We start from the raw sequence: 25,804 nt of genomic DNA on the forward strand, positions 1-25,804 counted from the left end.
TATCTGCAGTGATTCCAAGACATGAACTGACTCTGGAGAACTGACCAGCCTATTCGGATGTTGTCACTTGACTGAATGGACTTCATCTGTGATTTATTATCCCATTCTGTGGGTTATTAAAGCCCTGTTGTGCCTCCTGCTAGGTCCAGTAGGTTCTTATCATTCCCGTTGCTGATCAGCAGCATTGACAAAGCAACAGAAAACATGGTGGACATCACTTCTATTTACGACTTTAGCTCAGTTAGTCTGTCGTCACCACAACTCAACGTGGCTGGGAAAAGGACGAGCATCATTAGCAGAATGATGCCGTTAATGGGTGAAATTTTCATTGTGCATCCTATCACACTGAATTTACTGTAAGTCCCATAAAGATTCTTAATTTATTAGTTATTAAAAGCATTCATTCTAGCTGTATAGTTCAATGAAAGAAAACTGCCTTCCATTTCTTTTTTAGCAACCACTGTATTACTACAGTGGTTGCTAAAAAACAACAACAAAAAACACCATAGTATTCAGTTGACAGACCTGAAAGAATGTACGTTAAATGAAAAACTACAAATCGTACACATAAACAGAATGGAGACTATGATCATGAAGTGTACATTTGTCGCTATATAAGTGATCAAAAGGAAGTTAAAGTCACAATTTCCTAAAATACAGTAATTTCTATTAAAAATGGAAGTAATGCCCGCCATCTTTTCTGTTCCTGTATCATTGCTGGTGATCAGGGATGGGAATAGATAACAACAACCTACTGGACCAACTAGGTGGCGCTGTAGAATCATACTGACACAAAGAATGGGCTGATACATCTGAATCGGGTGGGAAGAAAGAATGCTGACCACAGTCTGGCCTACGAACATCATCTGACCTTCGTCTGGTATAAAAGCACGAAGCTGTGATTGGTGACTTCTCACCAACTGTCCACATGAGGACATGAGACTGTCCTGATGCGGCTGTATATAATATAATCTGGCTCACAACAAGATGAGAACAGCTCAGTGTTTTCAGTTTTGCTTGACTCCCAGACAGTATCCCCTCACCTTTTAACTTCTGGTGGACAGGAGACCAACTGCTGGACTTCTGGGAAAGGAAAGGTTGTTCCTTTCTGGTACAATAAATGTCTCTGAGTTTTTACTTCCTGAAGTTCTCGACACACATCCCGCTAAAACTGCGATGAACAAATTAGGCCTAAAAGTGAATGGTGATGTTATTTAATTCAGATAATCAGTCATAATTATAGCATTCTCTCTCAGGTTTACATGGAAATAGTAATTCCAAATTAAGGGTTTCCATGGAAAACACATTTATTTACCTGTACATAATTAGGCTTTAGTTTGGTGGGTTGGGAAAGGTTCTGATTGGGCAGGGAGAGGACATGGTGCACTTACGTCTACTAACAGCTTCCTGTTTCTTGCCTTTTCTGTCATAACATGGAAAACCATGTTATACGAACCGTTTTTGCTTTTATTTTAATTATAACTTTTGAAATCCCAGTTTAACTCAGCGTACTACTTCATTTCTATCAGCAGCTGAGGAGGAGAATGAAGACAACGTACCAGAGACGCATCATGACAAGGTAACGAGCAGAACAACTGCGATGAACGTTTACAGGCAGAAAAATGTATGACAATAAACCAGCCACCTACTTCAGAAAAAAGTTTCATTCTGAACAGGCATTTTCATTCAGAATTACATGTTTACATGGTAACTTTCATCTGTTTAAAGCAAATTTACCTTTTTATTTGTAATGAAAGAAGAATTAAAACTCTCGCTTGTCCTCCGCAGCAGAAACCAACAACATGTTTTTCACAGCTTTTTTTTTTTTTTTTAACATCATTCAGGTCAGACCTGATCCTGATCTCATATAAACATGTCCAACATCTCCATTTACACCATTTTTCATCTGGAGGGGGCTTCTCTGTGGATCTCAAAGCAAGTGAAGGTTAAATCTACATCTACACACTAAAATAAAATAATAAAACTGAAGGTACTTTAAAGAAAGCATCAATTAAATGTGAAGCCATCCGGATGATCCTCCCAGTAGGTCCATAGCACAGCTGTGATGTCTGTGAATCAATGACATCTAATGTTGGCTGCATTTCAAAAAGTTCAGCTTGTTTTTCAGAGGATTTCCTTACTGTAAGGTGCTGGAAGAGCCATGCTCTCATTATGTTTGTCGCCACTTTGGGGAAGATGCCTCGTTTCTTCTGCCTCTTCTTGTCCTGATCATCCTCATCTCCGGTGCCTGGTGATGCCAGGCTGCTGTCTAGGCCATCTCCTGTAATCAGAAACAGAAACAAGACCTTCTTGTTACACTTTATTCACCACAAAGACATGCCATGAAAGAGGAAGACTACATTTCTCTGTGTGCAGCAGGACAAGATTCTTTGTTGCACCTCTGCAGAACTCAGACCGACGGATAACAAAGAAGAGTTTGTCGAGTGGAGGCAAAAGAAAACCTAAATCTATTGTGTTGTGTTGTGGCTTATTGTGTTGTGTTGTGGCTCATTGTGTTGTGTTGTGGCTTATTGTGTTGTGTTGTGGCTCATTGTGTTGTGTTGTGGCTTATTGTGTTGTGTTGTGGCTTATTGTGTTGTGTTGTGGCTTATTGTGTTGTGTTGTGGCTTATTGTGTTGTGTTGTGGCTTATTGTGTTGTGTTGTGGCTCATTGTGTTATGTTCTGGCTCATTGTGTTGTGTTGTGGCTTGTTGTGTTGTGGCTTAAAGTGTTGTGTTGTGGCTAACTGTGTTATGGCTAATTGTGTTGTGGCTTGTTGTGTTATAGCTCATTGTGTTGTGTTGTTGCGTGTTGTGTTGTGCTGCGGCTTGTTGTGTTATGGCTCATTGTGTTGTGGCTTGTGTTGTGGCTTGTGTTGTGTTGCGGCTTGTTGTGTTGTGTTGTGGCTTCTGTTGTGTTGTGGCTAATTGTGTTGTGGCTCATTGTGTTGTGTTGCGGCTCATTGTGTTGTGGCTTATTGTGTTGTGGCTAATTGTGTTGTGGCTTAAAGTGTTGTGTTGTGGCTTAATGTGTTGTGTTGTGGCTAATTGTGTTGTGGCTCATTGTGTTGTGTTGCGGCTCATTGTGTTGTGGCTTATTGTGTTGTGGCTAATTGTGTTGTGGCTTAAAGTGTTGTGTTGTGGCTTAATGTGTTGTGTTGTGGCTAATTGTGTTGTGTTGTGGCTCATTGTGTTGTGTTGTGGCTAATTGTGTTGTGTTGTGGCTCATTGTGTTGTGTTGTGGCTTATTGTGTTGTGTTGTGGCTTAATGTGTTGTGGCTAATTGTGTTGTGTTGTGTCTTAATGTGTTGTGGCTCATTGTGTTATGTTGCAGCTTGTTGCGTTGTGGCTTATTGTGTTATGGCTTTTTGTGTTGTGTTGTGGCTTAATGTGTTGTGGCTAATTGTGTTGTGTTGTTGGTCATTGTGTTGTGTTGTGGCTAATTGTGTTTTGTTGTGGCTTATTGTGTTGTGGCTAATTGTGTTGTCTTGTGGCTTATTGTGTTGTGACTTTTTGTGTTGTGGCTAATTGTGTTGTGTTGTGGCTTATAGTGTTGTAGCTTAATGTGTTGTGTTGTGGCTTAATGTGTTGTGGCTAATTGTGTTGTGGCTCATTGTGTTGTGGCTTGTTGTGTTGTGGCTCATTGTGTTGTGTTGCGGCTTGTTGTGTTGTGGCATGTTATTTTATATTGCGGCTAATTGTGTTGTGTTGTGGCTTCGGTTGTTTTGATGCTAATTGTGTTGTGTTGTGGTTCATTGTGTTGTGTTGTGGCTTATTGTGTTGTGTTGTGGCTTATTGTGTTGTGTTGTGGCTCATTGTGTTGTGTTCTGGCTCATTGTGTTGTGTTGTGGCTTGTTGTGTTGTGGCTAACTGTGTTATGGCTAATTGTGTTGTGGCTTGTTGTGTTATAGCTCATTGTGTTGTGTTGTTGCGTGTTGTGTTGTGCTGCGGCTTGTTGTGTTATGGCTCATTGTGTTGTGGCTCGTGTTGTGTTGCGGCTTGTTGTGTTGTGTTGTGGCATGTTGTTTTATGTTGCGGCTAATTGTGTTGTGTTGTGGCTTGGGTTGTTTTGATGCTAATTGTGTTGTGTTGTGGCTTATTGTGTTGTGTTGTGGCTCATTGTGTTGTGTTCTGGCTCATTGTGTTGTGTTGTGGCTTGTTGTGTTGTGGCTAACTGTGTTATGGCTAATTGTGTTGTGGCTTGTTGTGTTATAGCTCATTGTGTTGTGTTGTTGCGTGTTGTGTTGTGCTGCGGCTTGTTGTGTTATGGCTCATTGTGTTGTGGCATGTGTTGTGGCTCGTGTTGTGTTGCGGCTTGTTGTGTTGTGTTGCGGCTAATTGTGTTGTGGCTAATTGTGTTGTGTTGTGGCTTCTGTTGTGTTGTGGCTAAATGTGTTGTGTTGTGGCTTCTGTTGTGTTGTGGCTAAATGTGTTGTGGCTTATTGTGTTGTGGCTTTTTGTGTTGTGTTGCGGCTCATTGTGTTGTGGCTAATTGTGTTGTGGCTTATTGTGTTGTGGCTAATTGTGTTTTGTTGTGGCTCATTGTGTTGTGTTGTGGCTTAATGTGTTGTGGTTCATTGTGATGTGTTGTGGCTAATTGTGTTGTGCTGTGGCTAATTGTGTTGTGTTGTGGCTTATTCTGTTGTGTTGTGGCTTAATGTGTTGTGGCTAATTGTGTTGTGTTGTGGTTCATTGTGATGTGTTGTGGCTAATTGTGTTGTGTTGTGGCTTATTGTGTTGTGGCTTGTTGTGTTGTGTTGCGGCATGTTGTGTTGTGGCTAATTGTGTTATGTTGCGGCTTGTTGTGTTATGGCTTATTGTGTTGTGTTGTGGCTTATTATGTTGTGGCTTATTGTGTTTTGTAGTGGCTTAATGTGTTGTGGCTAATTGTGTTGTGTTGTAGCTCATTGTGTTGTGTTGTGGCTTGTTGTGTTGTGTTGCGGCTTGTTGTGTTATGGCTCATTGTGTTGTGGCTTGTTGTGTTGTGGCTGTTTGTATTGTGTTGTGGCTAATTGTGTTGAGTTGTGCCTCATTGTGTTGTGTTGTGGCTTAATGTGTTGTGGTTCATTGTGATGTGTTGTGGCTAATTGTGTTGTGTTGTGGCTAATTGTGTTGTGGCTTATTGTGTTGTGGCATTTTGTGTTGTGTTGCGGCTAATTGTGTTGTGTTGTGGCTAATTGTGTTGTGGCTTATTGTGTTGTGGCTTTTTGTGTTGTGTTGCGGCTAATTCTGTTGTGGCTCATTGTGTTGTGGCTTATTGTGTTTTGCTAACTGTGCTGTGTTGTGACTTATTGTGTTGTGGCTGTTTGTATTGTGTTGTGGCTAATTGTGTTGTGTTGTGGCTTAAGGTGTTGTGGTTCATTGTGATGTGTTGTGGCTAATTGTGTTGTGTTGTGGCTAATTGTGTTGTATTGTGGCTTATTCTGTTGTGTCATGGCTTAATGTGTTGAGTTGTGGCTTAATGTGTTGTGGCTAATTGTGTTGTGTTGTTGGTCATTGTGTTGTGTTGTGGCTTATTGTTTTGTGTTGTGGTTCATTGTGATGTGTTGTGGCTAATTGTGTTTTGTTGTGGCTTATTGTGTTGTGGCTAATTGTGTTGTCTTGTGGCTTATTGTGTTGTGACTTTTTGTGTTGTGGCTAATTGTGTTCTGGCTAATTGTGTTGTGTTGTGGCTTATAGTGTTGTAGCTTAATGTGTTGCGTTGTGGCTTAATGTGTTGTGGCTAATTGTGTTGTGTTGTAGCTCATTGTGTTGTGTTGTGGCTTGATGTGTTGTGTTGCGGCTTGTTGTGTTATGGCTCATTGTGTTGTGGCTTGTTGTGTTGTGGCTCATTGTGTTGTGTTGCGGCTTGTTGTGTTGTGGCATGTTGTTTTATGTTGCGGCTAATTGTGTTGTGTTGTGGCTTGGGTTGTTTTGATGCTAATTGTGTTGTGTTGTGGTTCATTGTGTTGTGTTGTGGCTTATTGTGTTGTGTTGTGGCTCATTGTGTTATGTTCTGGCTCATTGTGTTGTGTTGTGGCTTGTTGTGTTGTGGCTAACTGTGTTATGGCTAATTGTGTTGTGGCTTGTTGTGTTATAGCTCATTGTGTTGTGTTGTTGCGTGTTGTGTTGTGCTGCGGCTTGTTGTGTTATGGCTCATTGTGTTGTGGCTTGTGTTGTGGCTCGTGTTGTGTTGCGGCTTGTTGTGTTGTGTTGTGGCTTCTGTTGTGTTGTGGCTAATTGTGTTGTGGCTCATTGTGTTGTGTTGCGGCTCATTGTGTTGTGGCTTATTGTGTTATGGCTTTTTGTGTTGTGTTGTGGCTTAATGTGTTGTGGCTAATTGTGTTGTGTTGTTGGTCATTGTGTTGTGTTGTGGCTAATTGTGTTTTGTTGTGGCTTATTGTGTTGTGGCTAATTGTGTTGTCTTGTGGCTTATTGTGTTGTGACTTTTTGTGTTGTGGCTAATTGTGTTGTGTTGTGGCTTATAGTGTTGTAGCTTAATGTGTTGTGTTGTGGCTTAATGTGTTGTGGCTAATTGTGTTGTGGCTCATTGTGTTGTGGCTTGTTGTGTTGTGGCTCATTGTGTTGTGTTGCGGCTTGTTGTGTTGTGGCATGTTATTTTATATTGCGGCTAATTGTGTTGTGTTGTGGCTTCGGTTGTTTTGATGCTAATTGTGTTGTGTTGTGGTTCATTGTGTTGTGTTGTGGCTTATTGTGTTGTGTTGTGGCTTATTGTGTTGTGTTGTGGCTCATTGTGTTGTGTTCTGGCTCATTGTGTTGTGTTGTGGCTTGTTGTGTTGTGGCTAACTGTGTTATGGCTAATTGTGTTGTGGCTTGTTGTGTTATAGCTCATTGTGTTGTGTTGTTGCGTGTTGTGTTGTGCTGCGGCTTGTTGTGTTATGGCTCATTGTGTTGTGGCTCGTGTTGTGTTGCGGCTTGTTGTGTTGTGTTGTGGCATGTTGTTTTATGTTGCGGCTAATTGTGTTGTGTTGTGGCTTGGGTTGTTTTGATGCTAATTGTGTTGTGTTGTGGCTTATTGTGTTGTGTTGTGGCTCATTGTGTTGTGTTCTGGCTCATTGTGTTGTGTTGTGGCTTGTTGTGTTGTGGCTAACTGTGTTATGGCTAATTGTGTTGTGGCTTGTTGTGTTATAGCTCATTGTGTTGTGTTGTTGCGTGTTGTGTTGTGCTGCGGCTTGTTGTGTTATGGCTCATTGTGTTGTGGCATGTGTTGTGGCTCGTGTTGTGTTGCGGCTTGTTGTGTTGTGTTGCGGCTAATTGTGTTGTGGCTAATTGTGTTGTGTTGTGGCTTCTGTTGTGTTGTGGCTAAATGTGTTGTGTTGTGGCTTCTGTTGTGTTGTGGCTAAATGTGTTGTGGCTTATTGTGTTGTGGCTTTTTGTGTTGTGTTGCGGCTCATTGTGTTGTGGCTAATTGTGTTGTGGCTTATTGTGTTGTGGCTAATTGTGTTTTGTTGTGGCTCATTGTGTTGTGTTGTGGCTTAATGTGTTGTGGTTCATTGTGATGTGTTGTGGCTAATTGTGTTGTGCTGTGGCTAATTGTGTTGTGTTGTGGCTTATTCTGTTGTGTTGTGGCTTAATGTGTTGTGGCTAATTGTGTTGTGTTGTGGTTCATTGTGATGTGTTGTGGCTAATTGTGTTGTGTTGTGGCTTATTGTGTTGTGGCTTGTTGTGTTGTGTTGCGGCATGTTGTGTTGTGGCTAATTGTGTTATGTTGCGGCTTGTTGTGTTATGGCTTATTGTGTTGTGTTGTGGCTTATTATGTTGTGGCTTATTGTGTTTTGTAGTGGCTTAATGTGTTGTGGCTAATTGTGTTGTGTTGTAGCTCATTGTGTTGTGTTGTGGCTTGTTGTGTTGTGTTGCGGCTTGTTGTGTTATGGCTCATTGTGTTGTGGCTTGTTGTGTTGTGGCTGTTTGTATTGTGTTGTGGCTAATTGTGTTGAGTTGTGCCTCATTGTGTTGTGTTGTGGCTTAATGTGTTGTGGTTCATTGTGATGTGTTGTGGCTAATTGTGTTGTGTTGTGGCTAATTGTGTTGTGGCTTATTGTGTTGTGGCATTTTGTGTTGTGTTGCGGCTAATTGTGTTGTGTTGTGGCTAATTGTGTTGTGGCTTATTGTGTTGTGGCTTTTTGTGTTGTGTTGCGGCTAATTCTGTTGTGGCTCATTGTGTTGTGGCTTATTGTGTTTTGCTAACTGTGCTGTGTTGTGACTTATTGTGTTGTGGCTGTTTGTATTGTGTTGTGGCTAATTGTGTTGTGTTGTGGCTTAAGGTGTTGTGGTTCATTGTGATGTGTTGTGGCTAATTGTGTTGTGTTGTGGCTAATTGTGTTGTATTGTGGCTTATTCTGTTGTGTCATGGCTTAATGTGTTGAGTTGTGGCTTAATGTGTTGTGGCTAATTGTGTTGTGTTGTTGGTCATTGTGTTGTGTTGTGGCTTATTGTTTTGTGTTGTGGTTCATTGTGATGTGTTGTGGCTAATTGTGTTTTGTTGTGGCTTATTGTGTTGTGGCTAATTGTGTTGTCTTGTGGCTTATTGTGTTGTGACTTTTTGTGTTGTGGCTAATTGTGTTCTGGCTAATTGTGTTGTGTTGTGGCTTATAGTGTTGTAGCTTAATGTGTTGCGTTGTGGCTTAATGTGTTGTGGCTAATTGTGTTGTGTTGTAGCTCATTGTGTTGTGTTGTGGCTTGATGTGTTGTGTTGCGGCTTGTTGTGTTATGGCTCATTGTGTTGTGGCTTGTTGTGTTGTGGCTCATTGTGTTGTGTTGCGGCTTGTTGTGTTGTGGCATGTTGTTTTATGTTGCGGCTAATTGTGTTGTGTTGTGGCTTGGGTTGTTTTGATGCTAATTGTGTTGTGTTGTGGTTCATTGTGTTGTGTTGTGGCTTATTGTGTTATGTTCTGGCTCATTGTGTTGTGTTGTGGCTTGTTGTGTTGTGGCTAACTGTGTTATGGCTAATTGTGTTGTGGCTTGTTGTGTTATAGCTCATTGTGTTGTGTTGTTGCGTGTTGTGTTGTGCTGCGGCTTGTTGTGTTATGGCTCATTGTGTTGTGGCTTGTGTTGTGGCTCGTGTTGTGTTGCGGCTTGTTGTGTTGTGTTGCGGCTAATTGTGTTGTGGCTAATTGTGTTGTGTTGTGGCTTCTGTTGTGTTGTGGCTAATTGTGTTGTGGCTTATTGTGTTGTGGCTTTTTGTGTTGTGTTGCGGCTCATTGTGTTGTGGCTCATTGTGTTGTGGCTTATTGTGTTGTGGCTTATTGTGTTGTGGCTAATTGTGTTGTGTTGTGGCTTAAAGTGTTGTGTTGTGGCTTAATGTGTTGTGGCTAATTGTGTTGTGTTGTGGCTCATTGTGTTGTGTTGTGGCTTATTGTGTTGTGTTGTGGCTTAATGTGTTGTGGCTAATTGTTGTGGTTCATTGTGATGTGTTGTGGCTAATTGTGTTGTGTTGTGGCTAACTGTGTTGTGTTGTGGCTTGTTGTGTTGTGTTGTGGCATGTTGTGTTGTGGCTCATTGTGTTATGTTGCAGCTTGTTGCGTTGTGGCTTATTGTGTTAGGGCTTATTGTGTTGTGTTGTGGCTTAATGTGTTGTGGCTAATTGTGTTGTGTTGTGGCTTGTTGTGTTGTGTTGTGGCATGTTGTTTTGTGGCTAATTGTGTTATGTTGCGGCTTGTTGTGTTATGGCTTATTGTGTTGTGTTGTGGCTTATTGTGTTGTGGCTTATTGTGTTTTGTAGTGGCTTAATGTGTTGTGGCTAATTGTGTTGTGTTGTGGTTCATTGTGATGTGTTGTGGCATGCTGTGTTGTAGCTCATTGTGTTGTATTGTGGCTTGTTGTGTTGTGTTGCGGCTTGTTGTGTTATGGCTCACTGTGTTGTGGCTTGTTGTGTTGTGGCTGTTTGTATTGTGTTGTGGCTAATTGTGTTGAGTTGTGGCTCATTGTGTTGTGTTGTGGCTTAATGTGTTGTGGTTCATTGTGATGTGTTGTGGCTAATTGTGTTGTGTTGTGGCTTATTGTGTTGTGGCTTTTTGTGTTGTGTTGCGGCTAATTCTGTTGTGGCTCATTGTGTTGTGGCTTATTGTGTTTTGCTAACTGTGTTGTGTTGTGACTTATTGTGTTGTGGCTGTTTGTATTGTGTTGTGGCTAATTGTGTTGTGTTGTGGCTTAATGTGTTGTGGTTCATTGTGATGTGTTGTGGCTAATTGTGTTGTGCTGTGGCTAATTGTGTTGTGTTGTGGCTTATTCTGTTGTGTCATGGCTTAATGTGTTGAGTTGTGGCTTAATGTGTTGTGGCTAATTGTGTTGTGTTGTTGGTCATTGTGTTGTGTTGTGGCAAATTGTTTTGTGTTGTGGTTCATTGTGATGTGTTGTGGCTAATTCTGTTTTGTTGTGGCTTATTGTGTTGTGGCTAATTGTGTTTTGTGGCTTATTGTGTTGTGACTTGTTGTGTTGTGGCTAATTGTGTTCTGGCTAATTGTGTTGTGTTGTGGCTTATTGTGTTGTAGCTTAATGTGTTGTGTTGTGGCTTAAAGTGTTGTGGCTCATTGTGTTGTGGCTTGTTGTGTTGTGGCTGTTTGTATTGTGTTGTGGCTAATTGTGTTGAGTTGTGCCTCATTGTGTTGTGTTGTGGCTTAATGTGTTGTGGTTCATTGTGATGTGTTGTGGCTAATTGTGTTGTGTTGTGGCTAATTGTGTTGTGGCTTATTGTGTTGTGGCATTTTGTGTTGTGTTGCGGCTAATTGTGTTGTGTTGTGGCTAATTGTGTTGTGGCTTATTGTGTTGTGGCTTTTTGTGTTGTGTTGCGGCTAATTCTGTTGTGGCTCATTGTGTTGTGGCTTATTGTGTTGTGGCTAACTGTGCTGTGTTGTGACTTATTGTGTTGTGGCTGTTTGTATTGTGTTGTGGCTAATTGTGTTGTGTTGTGGCTTAAGGTGTTGTGGTTCATTGTGATGTGTTGTGGCTAATTGTGTTGTGTTGTGGCTAATTGTGTTGTATTGTGGCTTATTCTGTTGTGTCATGGCTTAATGTGTTGAGTTGTGGCTTAATGTGTTGTGGCTAATTGTGTTGTGTTGTTGGTCATTGTGTTGTGTTGTGGCTTATTGTTTTGTGTTGTGGTTCATTGTGATGTGTTGTGGCTAATTGTGTTTTGTTGTGGCTTATTGTGTTGTGGCTAATTGTGTTGTCTTGTGGCTTATTGTGTTGTGACTTTTTGTGTTGTGGCTAATTGTGTTCTGGCTAATTGTGTTGTGTTGTGGCTTATAGTGTTGTAGCTTAATGTGTTGCGTTGTGGCTTAATGTGTTGTGGCTAATTGTGTTGTGTTGTAGCTCATTGTGTTGTGTTGTGGCTTGATGTGTTGTGTTGCGGCTTGTTGTGTTATGGCTCATTGTGTTGTGGCTTGTTGTGTTGTGGCTCATTGTGTTGTGTTGCGGCTTGTTGTGTTGTGGCATGTTGTTTTATGTTGCGGCTAATTGTGTTGTGTTGTGGCTTGGGTTGTTTTGATGCTAATTGTGTTGTGTTGTGGTTCATTGTGTTGTGTTGTGGCTTATTGTGTTGTGTTGTGGCTCATTGTGTTATGTTCTGGCTCATTGTGTTGTGTTGTGGCTTGTTGTGTTGTGGCTAACTGTGTTATGGCTAATTGTGTTGTGGCTTGTTGTGTTATAGCTCATTGTGTTGTGTTGTTGCGTGTTGTGTTGTGCTGCGGCTTGTTGTGTTATGGCTCATTGTGTTGTGGCTTGTGTTGTGGCTCGTGTTGTGTTGCGGCTTGTTGTGTTGTGTTGCGGCTAATTGTGTTGTGGCTAATTGTGTTGTGTTGTGGCTTCTGTTGTGTTGTGGCTAATTGTGTTGTGGCTTATTGTGTTGTGGCTTTTTGTGTTGTGTTGCGGCTCATTGTGTTGTGGCTCATTGTGTTGTGGCTTATTGTGTTGTGGCTTATTGTGTTGTGGCTAATTGTGTTGTGTTGTGGCTTAAAGTGTTGTGTTGTGGCTTAATGTGTTGTGGCTAATTGTGTTGTGTTGTGGCTCATTGTGTTGTGTTGTGGCTTATTGTGTTGTGTTGTGGCTTAATGTGTTGTGGCTAATTGTTGTGGTTCATTGTGATGTGTTGTGGCTAATTGTGTTGTGTTGTGGCTAACTGTGTTGTGTTGTGGCTTGTTGTGTTGTGTTGTGGCATGTTGTGTTGTGGCTCATTGTGTTATGTTGCAGCTTGTTGCGTTGTGGCTTATTGTGTTAGGGCTTATTGTGTTGTGTTGTGGCTTAATGTGTTGTGGCTAATTGTGTTGTGTTGTGGCTTGTTGTGTTGTGTTGTGGCATGTTGTTTTGTGGCTAATTGTGTTATGTTGCGGCTTGTTGTGTTATGGCTTATTGTGTTGTGTTGTGGCTTATTGTGTTGTGGCTTATTGTGTTTTGTAGTGGCTTAATGTGTTGTGGCTAATTGTGTTGTGTTGTGGTTCATTGTGATGTGTTGTGGCATGCTGTGTTGTAGCTCATTGTGTTGTATTGTGGCTTGTTGTGTTGTGTTGCGGCTTGTTGTGTTATGGCTCACTGTGTTGTGGCTTGTTGTGTTGTGGCTGTTTGTATTGTGTTGTGGCTAATTGTGTTGAGTTGTGGCTCATTGTGTTGTGTTGTGGCTTAATGTGTTGTGGTTCATTGTGATGTGTTGTGGCTAATTGTGTTGTGTTGTGGCTTATTGTGTTGTGGCTTTTTGTGTTGTGTTGCGGCTAATTCTGTTGTGGCTCATTGTGTTGTGGCTTATTGTGTTTTGCTAACTGTGTTGTGTTGTGACTTATTGTGTTGTGGCTGTTTGTATTGTGTTGTGGCTAATTGTGTTGTGTTGTGGCTTAATGTGTTGTGGTTCATTGTGATGTGTTGTGGCTAATTGTGTTGTGCTGTGGCTAATTGTGTTGTGTTGTGGCTTATTCTGTTGTGTCATGGCTTAATGTGTTGAGTTGTGGCTTAATGTGTTGTGGCTAATTGTGTTGTGTTGTTGGTCATTGTGTTGTGTTGTGGCAAATTGTTTTGTGTTGTGGTTCATTGTGATGTGTTGTGGCTAATTCTGTTTTGTTGTGGCTTATTGTGTTGTGGCTAATTGTGTTTTGTGGCTTATTGTGTTGTGACTTGTTGTGTTGTGGCTAATTGTGTTCTGGCTAATTGTGTTGTGTTGTGGCTTATTGTGTTGTAGCTTAATGTGTTGTGTTGTGGCTTAAAGTGTTGTGGCTAATTGTGTTGTGTTGTGGTTCATTGTGATGTGTTGTGGCTAATTGTGTTGTGTTGTGGCTTATTGTTTTGTGGCTCATTGTGTTGTTTTTTGGCTTCCTGTGTTGTTTTGTGGCTTAATGTGTTGTGCTGTGTCTTACTGTGTTGTGTTGTGGCTTTATGTGTTGTGGCTAATTCTGTTGTGTTGTGGTTCATTGTGATGTGTTGTGGCTAATTGTGTTGTGTTGTGGCTAATTGTGTTGTGTTGTGCCTTATTCTGTTGTGTTATTGCTTAATGTGTTGAGTTGTGACTTAATGTGTTGTGGCTAATTGTGTTGTTTTATTGCTCATTGTGTTGTGTTGTGGCAAATTGTTTTGTGTTGTGGTTCATAGTGATGTGTTGTGGCTAATTGTGTTGTGTTGTGGCTTGTTGTGTTATGGCTAATTGTGTTGTCTTGTGGCTTATTGTGTTGTGTTGTTGCTAATTGTGTTGTGGCTAATTGTGTTGTGTTGTGGCTTATAGGGTTGTGGCTTATTGTGTTGTGTTGTGGCTAATTGTGTTGTGCTGTGTCTCATTGTGTTGTGTTGTGGCTTAATGTGTTGTGGCTAATTGTGTTGTGTTGTGGTTCATTGTGTTGTTTTGTGGCTTATTCTGTTGTGTTGTGGCCTCTTGTGTTGTGTTGTGGCTCATTGTGTTGTTTTTTGGCTTCCTGTGTTGTGTTGTGGCTTAATGTGTTGTGCTGTGTCTTACTGTGTTGTGGCTAATTGTGTTGTGTTGTGGCTCATTGTGTTGTGTTGTGGCTTACTGTGTTGTGTTGTGGCTTTATGTGTTGTGGCTAATCCTGTTGTGTTGTGGTTCGTTGTGATGTGTTGTGGCTAATTGTGTTGTGTTGTGGCTTATTCTGTTGTGTTATTGCTTAATGTGTTGAGTTGTGCCTTAATGTGTTGTGGCTAATTGTGTTGTGTTGTTGCTCATTGTGTTGTGTTGTGGCAAATTGTTTTGTGTTGTGGTTCATTGTGTTGTGTTGTGGCTAATTGTGTTGTTTTGTGGCTTGTTGCGTTGTGTTGCGGCTTGTTGTGTTGTGGCTAATTGTGTTGTGTTGTGGCCCATTGTGTTGTGTTGTGGCTTATTGTGTTGTGTTGTGGCTTAATGTTTTGTGGCTAATTGTGTTGTGTTGTGGCTAATTGTGTTGTGTTGTGGCTTATTCTGTTGTGTTATGGCTTAATGTGTTGAGTTGTGGCTTAATGTTTTGTGGCTAATTGTGTTGTGTTGTTTTTCATTGTGTTGTGTTGTGGCAAATTGTTTTGTGTTGTGGTTCATTGTGATGTGTTGTGGCTAATTGTGTTGTCTCTTGGCTTATTGTGTTGTGACTGTTGTGTTGTGACTAATTGTGTAGTTGCTAATTGTGTTGTGTTGTGGCTCTTTATGTTGTGGCTTGTTGTGTTCTGGCTAATTGTGTTGTGTTGTGGCTTAATGTGTTGTGTTGTGGCTTAATGTGTTGTGGCTAATTGTGTTGTGTTGTGGCCCATTGTGTTGTTTTGTGGCTTATTGTGTTGTGTTGTGGCCTCTTGTGTTGTGGCTAATTGTGTTGTGTTATGGCTTATTGTTTTGTGGCTCATTGTGTTGTGTTGTGGCTTATTATGTTGTGACTGTTGTGTTGTGGCTAATTGTGTAGTGGCTAATTGTGTTGTGTTGTGGCTCTTTATGTTGTGGCTTGTTGTGTTCTGGCTAATTGTGTTGTGTTGTGGCTTATTGTGTTGTGGCTTATTGTGTTGTGTTGTGGCTTAATGTGTTGTGTTGTGGCTTAATGTGTTGTGGCTAATTGTGTTGTGTTGTGGTTCATTGTGATGTGTTGTGGCTAATTGTGTTGTGTTGTGGCTTTTTGTGTTGTGGCTAATTGTGTTGTGTTATGGCTTATTGTTTTGTGGCTCATTGTGTTGTGTTGTGTCTTATAGGGTTGTGGCTTATTGTGTTGTGTTGTGGCTAATTGTGTTGTGCTGTGTCTCATTGTGTTGTGTTGTGGCTTAATGTGTTGTGGCTAATTGTGTTGTGTTCTGGTTCATTGTGTTGTTTTGTGGCTAATTGTGTTGTGTTGTGGTTCATTGTGTTGTTTTGTGGCTTATTGTGTTGTGTTGTGGCCTCTTGTGTTGTGTTGTGGCTCATTGTGTTGTTTTTTGGCTTCCTGTGTTGTGTTGTGGCTTAATGTGTTGTGCTGTGTCTTACTGTGTTGTGGCTAATTGTGTTGTGTTGTGGCTCATTGTGTTGTGTTGTGGCATACTGTGTTGTGTTGTGTCTTTATGTGTTGTGGCTAATTCTGTTGTGTTGTGGTTCGGTGTGATGTGTTGTGGCTAATTGTGTTGTGTTGTGGCTAATTGTGTTGTTTTGTGGCTTGTTGCGTTGTGTTGCGGCTTGTTGTGTTGTGGCTCATTGTGTTGTGTTGTGGCTTATTGTGTTGTGTTGTGGCTTGTTGTGTTGTGGCTCATTGTGTTGTGTTGTGGCTTATTGTGTTGTGTTGTGGCTTGTTGTGTTGTGGCTCATTGTCTTGTGTTTTGGCTTACTGTGTTGTGTTGTGGCTTGATGTGTTGTGTTGTGGCTTATTGTGTTGTGGCTAATTGTGTTGTGTTGTGGCTCATTGTGTTGTGTTGTGGCTTACTATGTTGTGGCTAATTCTGTTGTGTTGTGGTTCATTTTGATGTGTTGTGGCTAATTGTGTTGTGTTGTGGCCCATTGTGTTGTGTTGTGGCTTATTGTGTTGTGTTGTGGCTTAATGTGTTGTGGCTAATTGTGTTGTGTTGTGGCTTATTGTTTTGTGGCTCATTGTGTTGTGTTGTGGCTTTTTGTGTTGTGGCTAATTGTGTTGTGTTATGGCTTATTGTTTTGTGGCTCATTGTGTTGTGTTGTGGCTTATAGGGTTGTGGCTAATTGTGTTGTGTTGTGGCTAATTGTGTTGTGCTGTGTCTCATTGTGTTGTGTTGTGGCTTTTTGTTTTGTGTCTCATTGTGTTGTGTTGTGGCTTATAGGGTTGTGGCTTATTGTGTTGTGTTGTTGCTAATTGTGTTGTGCTGTGTCTCATTGTGTTGTGTTGTGGCTAGTTGTGTTGTGTTGTGGTTCATTGTGTTGTTTTGTGGCTTATTGTGTTGTGTTGTGGCCTCTTGTGTTGTGTTGTGGCTCATTGTGTTGTTTTTTGGCTTCCTGTGTTGTGTTGTGGCTTAATGTGTTGTGCTGTGTCTTACTGTGTTGTGGCTAATTGTGTTGTGTTGTGTCTTACTGTGTTGTGTTGTGGCTTTATGTGTTGTGGCTAATTCTGTTGTGTTGTGGTTCGTTGTGATGTGTTGTGGCTAATTGTGTTTTGTTGTGGCTAATTGTGTTGTGTTGTGGCCTCTTGTGTTGTGTTGTGGCTCATTGTGTTGTTTTGTGGCTTCCTGTGTTGTGTTGTGGCTTAATGTGTTGTGGTTCATTGTGATGTGTTGTGGCTAATTGTGTTGTACTGTGCCTCATTGTGTTGTGTTGTGGCTAATTGTGTTGTGTTGTGGTTCATTGTGATGTGTTGTGAGTAATTGTTTTGTGTTGTGGCTTATTGTGTTGTGGCTAATTGTGTTGTGTTGTGGCTAATTGTGTTGTTTTGTGGCTTGTTGCGTTGTGTTGCGGCTCATTGTGTTGTGTTGTGGTTCATTGTGTTGTTTTGTGGCTTATTGTGTTGTGTTGTGGCCTCTTGTGTTGTTTTTTGGCTTCCTGTGTTGTGTTGTGTTGTGTTGTGGCTTAATGTGTTGTGCTGTGTCTTACTGTGTTGTGGCTAATTGTGTTGTGTTGTGGCTCATTGTGTTGTGTTGTGGCTTAAAGTGTTATGTTGTGGCTTAATGTGTTGTGGCTAATTGTGTTGTGTTGTGGCTCATTGTGTTGTGTCATGGCTTATTGTTTTGTGGCTCATTGTGTTGTGTTGTGGCTTATAGGGTTGTGGCTAATTGTGTTGTGTTGTGGCTAATTGTGTTGTGCTGTGTCTCATTGTGTTGTGTTGTGGCTTTTTGTTTTGTGTCTCATTGTGTTGTGTTGTGGCTTATAGGGTTGTGGCTTATTGTGTTGTGTTGTTGCTAATTGTGTTGTGCTGTGTCTCATTGTGTTGTGTTGTGGCTAGTTGTGTTGTGTTGTGGTTCATTGTGTTGTTTTGTGGCTTATTGTGTTGTGTTGTGGCCTCTTGTGTTGTGTTGTGGCTCATTGTGTTGTTTTTTGGCTTCCTGTGTTGTGTTGTGGCTTAATGTGTTGTGCTGTGTCTTACTGTGTTGTGGCTAATTGTGTTGTGTTGTGTCTTACTGTGTTGTGTTGTGGCTCATTGTGTTGTGTTGTGTCTTACTGTGTTGTGTTGTGGCTCATTGTGTTGTTTTGTGGCTTCCTGTGTTGTGTTGTGGCTTAATGTGTTGTGGTTCATTGTGATGTGTTGTGGCTAATTGTGTTGTACTGTGTCTCATTGTGTTGTGTTGTGGCTAATTGTGTTGTGTTGTGGTTCATTGTGATGTGTTGTGAGTAATTGTTTTGTGTTGTGGCTTATTGTGTTGTGGCTAATTGTGTTGTGTTGTGGCTAATTGTGTTGTTTTGTGGCTTGTTGCGTTGTGTTGCGGCTCATTGTGTTGTGTTGTGGTTCATTGTGTTGTTTTGTGGCTTATTGTGTTGTGTTGTGGCCTCTTGTGTTGTTTTTTGGCTTCCTGTGTTGTGTTGTGGCTTAATGTGTTGTGCTGTGTCTTACTGTGTTGTGGCTAATTGTGTTGTGTTGTGGCTCATTGTGTTGTGTTGTGGCTTAATGTGTTGTGCTGTGTCTTACTGTGTTGTGGCTAATTGTGTTGTGTTGTGGCTCATTGTGTTGTGTTGTGGCATACTGTGTTGTGTTGTGTCTTTATGTGTTGTGGCTCATTGTGTTGTGTTGTGGCTTATTGTGTTGTGTTGTGGCTTGTTGTGTTGTGGCTCATTGTGTTGTGTTGTGGCTTATTGTGTTGTGTTGTGGCTTGTTGTGTTGTGGCTCATTGTCTTGTGTTTTGGCTTACTGTGTTGTGTTGTGGCTTGATGTGTTGTGTTGTGGCTTATTGTGTTGTGGCTAATTGTGTTGTGTTGTGGCTCATTGTGTTGTGTTGTGGCTTACTATGTTGTGGCTAATTCTGTTGTGTTGTGGTTCATTTTGATGTATTGTGGCTAATTGTGTTGTGTTGTGGCCCATTGTGTTGTGTTGTGGCTTATTGTGTTGTGTTGTGGCTTAATGTGTTGTGGCTAATTGTGTTGTGTTGTGGCTTATTGTTTTGTGGCTCATTGTGTTGTGTTGTGGCTTTTTGTGTTGTGGCTAATTGTGTTGTGTTATGGCTTATTGTTTTGTGGCTCATTGTGTTGTGTTGTGGCTTATAGGGTTGTGGCTAATTGTGTTGTGTTGTGGCTAATTGTGTTGTGCTGTGTCTCATTGTGTTGTGTTGTGGCTTTTTGTTTTGTGTCTCATTGTGTTGTGTTGTGGCTTATAGGGTTGTGGCTTATTGTGTTGTGTTGTTGCTAATTGTGTTGTGCTGTGTCTCATTGTGTTGTGTTGTGGCTAGTTGTGTTGTGTTGTGGTTCATTGTGTTGTTTTGTGGCTTATTGTGTTGTGTTGTGGCCTCTTGTGTTGTGTTGTGGCTCATTGTGTTGTTTTTTGGCTTCCTGTGTTGTGTTGTGGCTTAATGTGTTGTGCTGTGTCTTACTGTGTTGTGGCTAATTGTGTTGTGTTGTGTCTTACTGTGTTGTGTTGTGGCTTTATGTGTTGTGGCTAATTCTGTTGTGTTGTGGTTCGTTGTGATGTGTTGTGGCTAATTGTGTTTTGTTGTGGCTAATTGTGTTGTGTTGTGGCCTCTTGTGTTGTGTTGTGGCTCATTGTGTTGTTTTGTGGCTTCCTGTGTTGTGTTGTGGCTTAATGTGTTGTGGTTCATTGTGATGTGTTGTGGCTAATTGTGTTGTACTGTGCCTCATTGTGTTGTGTTGTGGCTAATTGTGTTGTGTTGTGGTTCATTGTGATGTGTTGTGAGTAATTGTTTTGTGTTGTGGCTTATTGTGTTGTGGCTAATTGTGTTGTGTTGTGGCTAATTGTGTTGTTTTGTGGCTTGTTGCGTTGTGTTGCGGCTCATTGTGTTGTGTTGTGGTTCATTGTGTTGTTTTGTGGCTTATTGTGTTGTGTTGTGGCCTCTTGTGTTGTTTTTTGGCTTCCTGTGTTGTGTTGTGGCTTAATGTGTTGTGCTGTGTCTTACTGTGTTGTGGCTAATTGTGTTGTGTTGTGGCTCATTGTGTTGTGTTGTGGCTTAAAGTGTTATGTTGTGGCTTAATGTGTTGTGGCTAATTGTGTTGTGTTGTGGCTCATTGTGTTGTGTCATGGCTTATTGTTTTGTGGCTCATTGTGTTGTGTTGTGGCTTATAGGGTTGTGGCTAATTGTGTTGTGTTGTGGCTAATTGTGTTGTGCTGTGTCTCATTGTGTTGTGTTGTGGCTTTTTGTTTTGTGTCTCATTGTGTTGTGTTGTGGCTTATAGGGTTGTGGCTTATTGTGTTGTGTTGTTGCTAATTGTGTTGTGCTGTGTCTCATTGTGTTGTGTTGTGGCTAGTTGTGTTGTGTTGTGGTTCATTGTGTTGTTTTGTGGCTTATTGTGTTGTGTTGTGGCCTCTTGTGTTGTGTTGTGGCTCATTGTGTTGTTTTTTGGCTTCCTGTGTTGTGTTGTGGCTTAATGTGTTGTGCTGTGTCTTACTGTGTTGTGGCTAATTGTGTTGTGTCTTACTGTGTTGTGTTGTGGCTCATTGTGTTGTGTTGTGTCTTACTGTGTTGTGTTGTGGCTCATTGTGTTGTTTTGTGGCTTCCTGTGTTGTGTTGTGGCTTAATGTGTTGTGGTTCATTGTGATGTGTTGTGGCTAATTGTGTTGTACTGTGTCTCATTGTGTTGTGTTGTGGCTAATTGTGTTGTGTTGTGGTTCATTGTGATGTGTTGTGAGTAATTGTTTTGTGTTGTGGCTTATTGTGTTGTGGCTAATTGTGTTGTGTTGTGGCTAATTGTGTTGTTTTGTGGCTTGTTGCGTTGTGTTGCGGCTCATTGTGTTGTGTTGTGGTTGATTGTGTTGTTTTGTGGCTTATTGTGTTGTGTTGTGGCCTCTTGTGTTGTTTTTTGGCTTCCTGTGTTGTGTTGTGGCTTAATGTGTTGTGCTGTGTCTTACTGTGTTGTGGCTAATTGTGTTGTGTTGTGGCTCATTGTGTTGTGTTGTGGCTTAAAGTGTTATGTTGTGGCTTAATGTGTTGTGGCTAATTGTGTTGTGTTGTGGCTTATTGTGTTGTGGCTTAATGTGTTGTGGCTAATTGTGTTGTGTTGTGGCTTATTATTATTATTATATTATTATTATATTATTATATATATTATATATTATATATTATTATAAGGCGAAGCTTTTGATTTACCAGTCGATCTACGTTCCTACCCTCACCTATGGTCATGAGCTGTGGGTCGTGACTGAAAGAAGGAGATCTGGTATACAGGCGGCTGAAATGAGTTTCCTCCGCAGGGTGGCCGGGCTCTCCCTTAGAGATAGGGTGAGGAGCTCGGTCATCCGGGAGGAGATCAGAGTAGAGCCGCTGCTCCTCCACATCGAGAGGAAATAGTTGAGGTGGCTCGGGCATCTGGTCAGGATGCCTCCTGGACCTCCCTGGTGAGGTGTTCCAGGCACGTCCCTCTGGGAGGAGACCCCGGGGAAGACCCAGGACACGCTGGAGGGATTATATCTCTCGGCTGGCCTGGGAACGCCTCGGGATCCCCCCCGCAGAGTTGGTAAATGTGGCTGGGGAGAGGGAAGTCTGGGCTTCCCTGCTTAGGCTGCTGCCCCCGCGACCCGACCCCGGATAAGAGGCACGAAGACGGATGGATGGATGCTTTGTGTAGTTCATCTCACGTTATGAGGGAATTCAGTTCCTCAGGTTCATCATGTGACAGTGATGCTGTGTAAATGAACAGCATCTAAACCGTGTCAATGAAGCTCATTATAATTGGTCTGATGGAAAATAATGCTTTAAAGGTTATCCTGTACATTGTAAATTCTAAGCTATACCTTTACTATTAAAACAAAATGTCTGTCTGGACATTTCCCTGCCAGCGACAGACGGTTGTCGCCATCTGGTTTGGCGTTCGCTCAGGTTGAGGGACGGGTAGGAATTTCTCTGTAAAAGGCCAGAATAGCAGAGTTTGCCTGCCCAGGGAATGTCGAGAATGGGACATTTTGATAGGATTTGATATAGTGTCCTAAATGGTTATTTTGTTTATTGGCAGCAGAGCTGCCAGAGGGAGAATATGTGGAAGTTAGATTGTGTGATTTGATTTGATCCAAGGTCAACTTCTGCACCTGGTTAACAATGATCAAATCAAATCAAATCAAAGATACTTTATTCAACCCGGAGGGGAAATTCAGAGTTCAGGCTAGCTCGTCCAAGATATCTGTTAGGTAAAATAGCAACTATAGCAACAACACCAGTCAGCTTGGACAGTGTACAATTAGCAACTTGTGACATGCCTTCCTATGTAAAGACGTATTGCTGCAGGGATGATCCAATATAAGCAACTGGCTTTTTTCCTGAAGAAAGGCCTTCCCCTTGTCCCACTGAAGCTGTGTTAGTCTGTAATAAATGTAGTCCCTTTCTGCCATCATCAGCTGCTGCTGTGTGTCCTCTCTGCAGCATCAATAGCATAGAATATTCCACAACAGCACAGGTAATTTCAAGTTGTTGAAAAAAGAATCAAATAAGTCCTGTGAGAATTTCTCTTCTGAAGAGTAGAGAAGCTCAAAAAATGATTTATATATATATTATTAATATCAGCTGTTTTGCTAACCAGTCTGTTCACCGGACAGTTTATAGAGAGAATGCTGAATTTCTTTTTCTTGCTGTTTCAGTGTCAATGCACTGGCTTTACTGCTGTTACTGTAATATTTATGTTTGGTGGTATGCATAATAAATTCAATACGTTGTCTCAATATATCATTAACTCTGCCTCCACAGATTTAAGCTTTGCTGCCACCTCGTTACAATTGTCCTTAAGCTGCCTCTCTAACTGACAGCAAGTCTGCTTTAGTTTTTGTGTTCTACTCCGTTTAAGCTGATATGAGAAACTAAATGCATTGTGGCGCAAACACCCCATGATTGCTAGCCAAACAGTCGCTTTATCTGAAACTGAGTCCTTAATACTAATAAATTCCACAAGCTTGTGTCTAACTTGAGCAAGGTATTCTTCATTTAACAACAGAGTTGTATTCACCTGGATGGCTTACCTTGTAAGAAGCCAAAATTAAATTACCGTATTTTCACGACCATAAGGCGCACCGTACTAAAAGGCGCAGTCTCAGTTATGTGCTCCCTTTCTGTATTTAACACATACATAAGGCACACCTGACCACACGGATAAAACAAGCATACAAGTGTGCGTATTTAAACATAGACCGGGACCAAAACTGAGTTTGGTACTCACATTTTTTTACCAGTAATCATCATCAGTCAAACCCATCAAAGTCCTCATCCTCTGTTTCTGAATTGAACAGCTGCGCTAAATCTCCAGCAAACATGCGAGCTTCACTTTCTTCACTGTAAGAGTCACTTTCCGTGCCGTGCGGCTCCTCTGAAATGATGCCGACTTTTGCAAAATTGCAGACAACAGCGCCAGCAGACACGTTAGCCCAAGCTAACGTGTCTGCTCTACTACATCCGATTACAACGACAACAACAACACGCACACAAAGGGCGCACTGCACTATAGGGCGCGCCGCACATTTTGAAGAAAATCTAAGACTTTTATGTGCGCCTTATGGTCATGAAAATACGGTAGGTCATAATTGCATTATTGTCAGAGATATTACGAGGCAAGAAATTCATCTTATCTATGGTTGGAATTAAGACTGGGGTGGAAATGATAAAATCTATTCTTGAGAATGTTTTATGCTGGGGTGGAAAAATAAATGTAATCTCCAGCTGTGGGGTTCTGAGCCCTCCAAATGTCAACCAAGTTTCCATCTTTATAACATTCTTTAAGGAGGCTAAAGCTTGTGCACGTGTAATGCATGGACTGGATCTATCCAGGTTGCAGTCAAAAAACGGATTCATATCTGATCCAATAAGAAGTGAGTAATTGGGGAGACTCAGTAACTCCTTGGTCAGCCAGGGAAAATGTGTGAGAGGAAATGTGGAAAATGAATGGAGACCCCAGAGTAAGCCAACCTCCTTGAGTTGTTAGAGCTACTTTTCTCATTTAGCAAATTAAAAATGCGTTCATGAAGGCCATAACCCCTTTAGTCTTAGAACCATCCCCAGAAGATGCCATCATTTTGTAATATTTGTTCTGCATACAACGGACATCAGTTGGTCATAGGTATGTTTCAGAAAGGAGAGCCATATCAACATTTTTCCTTCTCAGGAAATTCTAAGACTTTTGTTGGTTTAAATGGTGAATTTAACAGTCTAACCTTGAGGGACAGTATAATGTAGCTAGCCAGCCAGGTAACCTCTGATTAAACTGCACAGTGATCCTGATGTGAAATAGAAGATACAAATATTCTGTGTGAACTCACCCACCCCCTGGGATAAACACTGAACTTCCTTGATACTATCATCAACTTGTCTACTCCCTTGGAGCGCTATCTGAGCATTAACGCTTAACATATACTGCCAAGATCAATGTAAAGCATCAACATATAGTAAGAAAAATGTGACATGAACATACCTAAACAGAAGAAGGAGAAAAGGCAAGGAAAAATAAGATAAACCAAGTTGGAGATACAAATTATATTGGAAAAATTTATCTGAAAAATATTGTATTCCTGCATTCCTGACAACAACTGTAGTTTGATTTTCAAGTTGATAAACATGAAGACACCATCACACCACAAATGCCAATGAAGAGACCAGTGAAGCCACAGAGAAAAATAGAATTGAAATAAATATGTTCCCCATGATATGAAGCAAAAGTAATGTTTTGCTGTACAGTACCTAAAGAGATTCTTTAGAGCCTGTCTTCAAATAAAACTCAGCCCCAGTGTATGTGGGGGAACATCAATGCTGGATGGGAGTCTGTCAGAGTGACCCTGTGGTCGGGAGCATAATCCCTGCCGTTTGAAGACACCAGTTTACATCCCTTACGGGTTGCCAACTCAGCCCTTCTTAGAACCAAAATGCTGGTTGTAGAAAGCCTCCACAGTCTCGGCAAAGCTTAACGAGTGCTGGGATCCCTAAAAAAAACCCACCAGGTGTATCGCAGGATGAACTTAACCCCCTTCTCATAGAACTGTGATTTTACCTTCTAATAGGCCGCCAGCTGAGCACTCAGATCTGGGAAGATGAAGAGTTTCTTGCCTTCATAAAAGAGCTGACGCCTGTGTATTGCCAGCTGCAGGAGACGCTTTCTCTCCAGGGAGCGGTGGAACGGCCGCGGGTTCACGTCTGGGCATCAGCGCTCTGGAGCTTGTGAAAAACATTCGTCGTCCAACATCTTGACCAAGAGTCCAGACATGAACTCAAAAAGACATTTCCCCCATCCTCCGGGATTCCAAGGACCCTAAGATTCGTACACCTCAGCATATTTTTACACCCGTCCAACACGTCCCTAAAACTGTTGTTTTCCTTCGCGAGGACCCGTACAGTGGACTTCAGCCCCGCAACGGATGAGTCTAGTGTGGAAATCCAGACGCTATGAAGTACCTCGTCCACCTCCTTGAAGAAAACTTCACACTACTCAGCCTGTTGTTTACAGCTTCAAGTGTAGTCTGAGTAAGTAAGAGTGATGTCTTTATTAGTTTTGTCAGCTCTTCTGTGATGTTATTTTGATTTTTTTCAAGTTCAGCTACCAACATGGCTAGCGTTAGCCGCTCAGCTGCGCTTGGCACGTCCATCTTCAATACTTTTGTTTGAAATCTTTTCTTTTCTGTCCTTGTCCGACATCCCAAACAAGAATTTAGTGAAGACGTTGAAGTGGAGCTATAGTCACTTTATAGGCATAGGTTATAAACAAAATAGACTTTTGCTGTCCTCCGCACATCCTCCGCACGTCCGCCTCTAGCACGCCATCAACCACAAGTGCAAGAACATGTTTAATGGCATTTAAAATTCAACCAGAAACAAAGAAAACAAAAACATTGCTTGCAGTAAAATTTCAAATTGAAGACTTACATAAAAAAAATGGCGTAAATAGAGATATGCATCTGTTTTAATGGGCAGTGTCTGCATGTACAAGTGGGATGTTTCAAGAGAAAAATAAAGAAAAACTTTTACAAATATTATTTCAATTTACAGTTAAATATTTTCTTATAAAAGTAAAACTTTAATTGGATGTATGTTGTAAAACCTAAAGTAACATGATTAGGAACAATGCTACAACATGTTCCATTTAACTCCATTGTTTAATTTACATTATTTGTTGTCGTTAAAGACAAAAGTTGCCAAAAAATATATCAATTTAAAGAAGGTCCTTTTTATTGCTTTGTAAAACTATCACTAACCATAATGTCTGCAAGCCAGAGAACGGGCTGCAAGCAGCTACTTTTCCATGTGGAAATTCTGTATGCCTCCACTCCGACTGAAACAAAAACTACAGAACACCGTTACACCAATCTCTAATCTCC

At 41.3% G+C, this 25,804-nt stretch overlaps 1 protein-coding gene across 1 annotated transcript in view; it reads right to left on the bottom strand.

The window, feature by feature from the left end:
• LOC306767268 (homeobox protein Meis1-like) overlaps nt 1-25,804 on the bottom strand; it is a gene marked incomplete at both ends in the record, with an annotated part of 79,776 nt that overhangs the window by 33,609 nt on the left and 20,363 nt on the right. The window contains one exon of the mRNA XM_079255189.1: nt 2,142-2,281. Within this exon, the coding sequence (XP_079111315.1) occupies nt 2,142-2,281 (140 nt within the window). The remainder of the gene's footprint in view (nt 1-2,141; nt 2,282-25,804) is intronic.

This window comes from Telmatherina bonti (genome assembly GCF_933228915.1).
Source record: "Telmatherina bonti genome assembly, chromosome: 16".
In the NCBI taxonomy this organism is placed as follows: Eukaryota; Metazoa; Chordata; class Actinopteri; order Atheriniformes; family Telmatherinidae; genus Telmatherina; species Telmatherina bonti.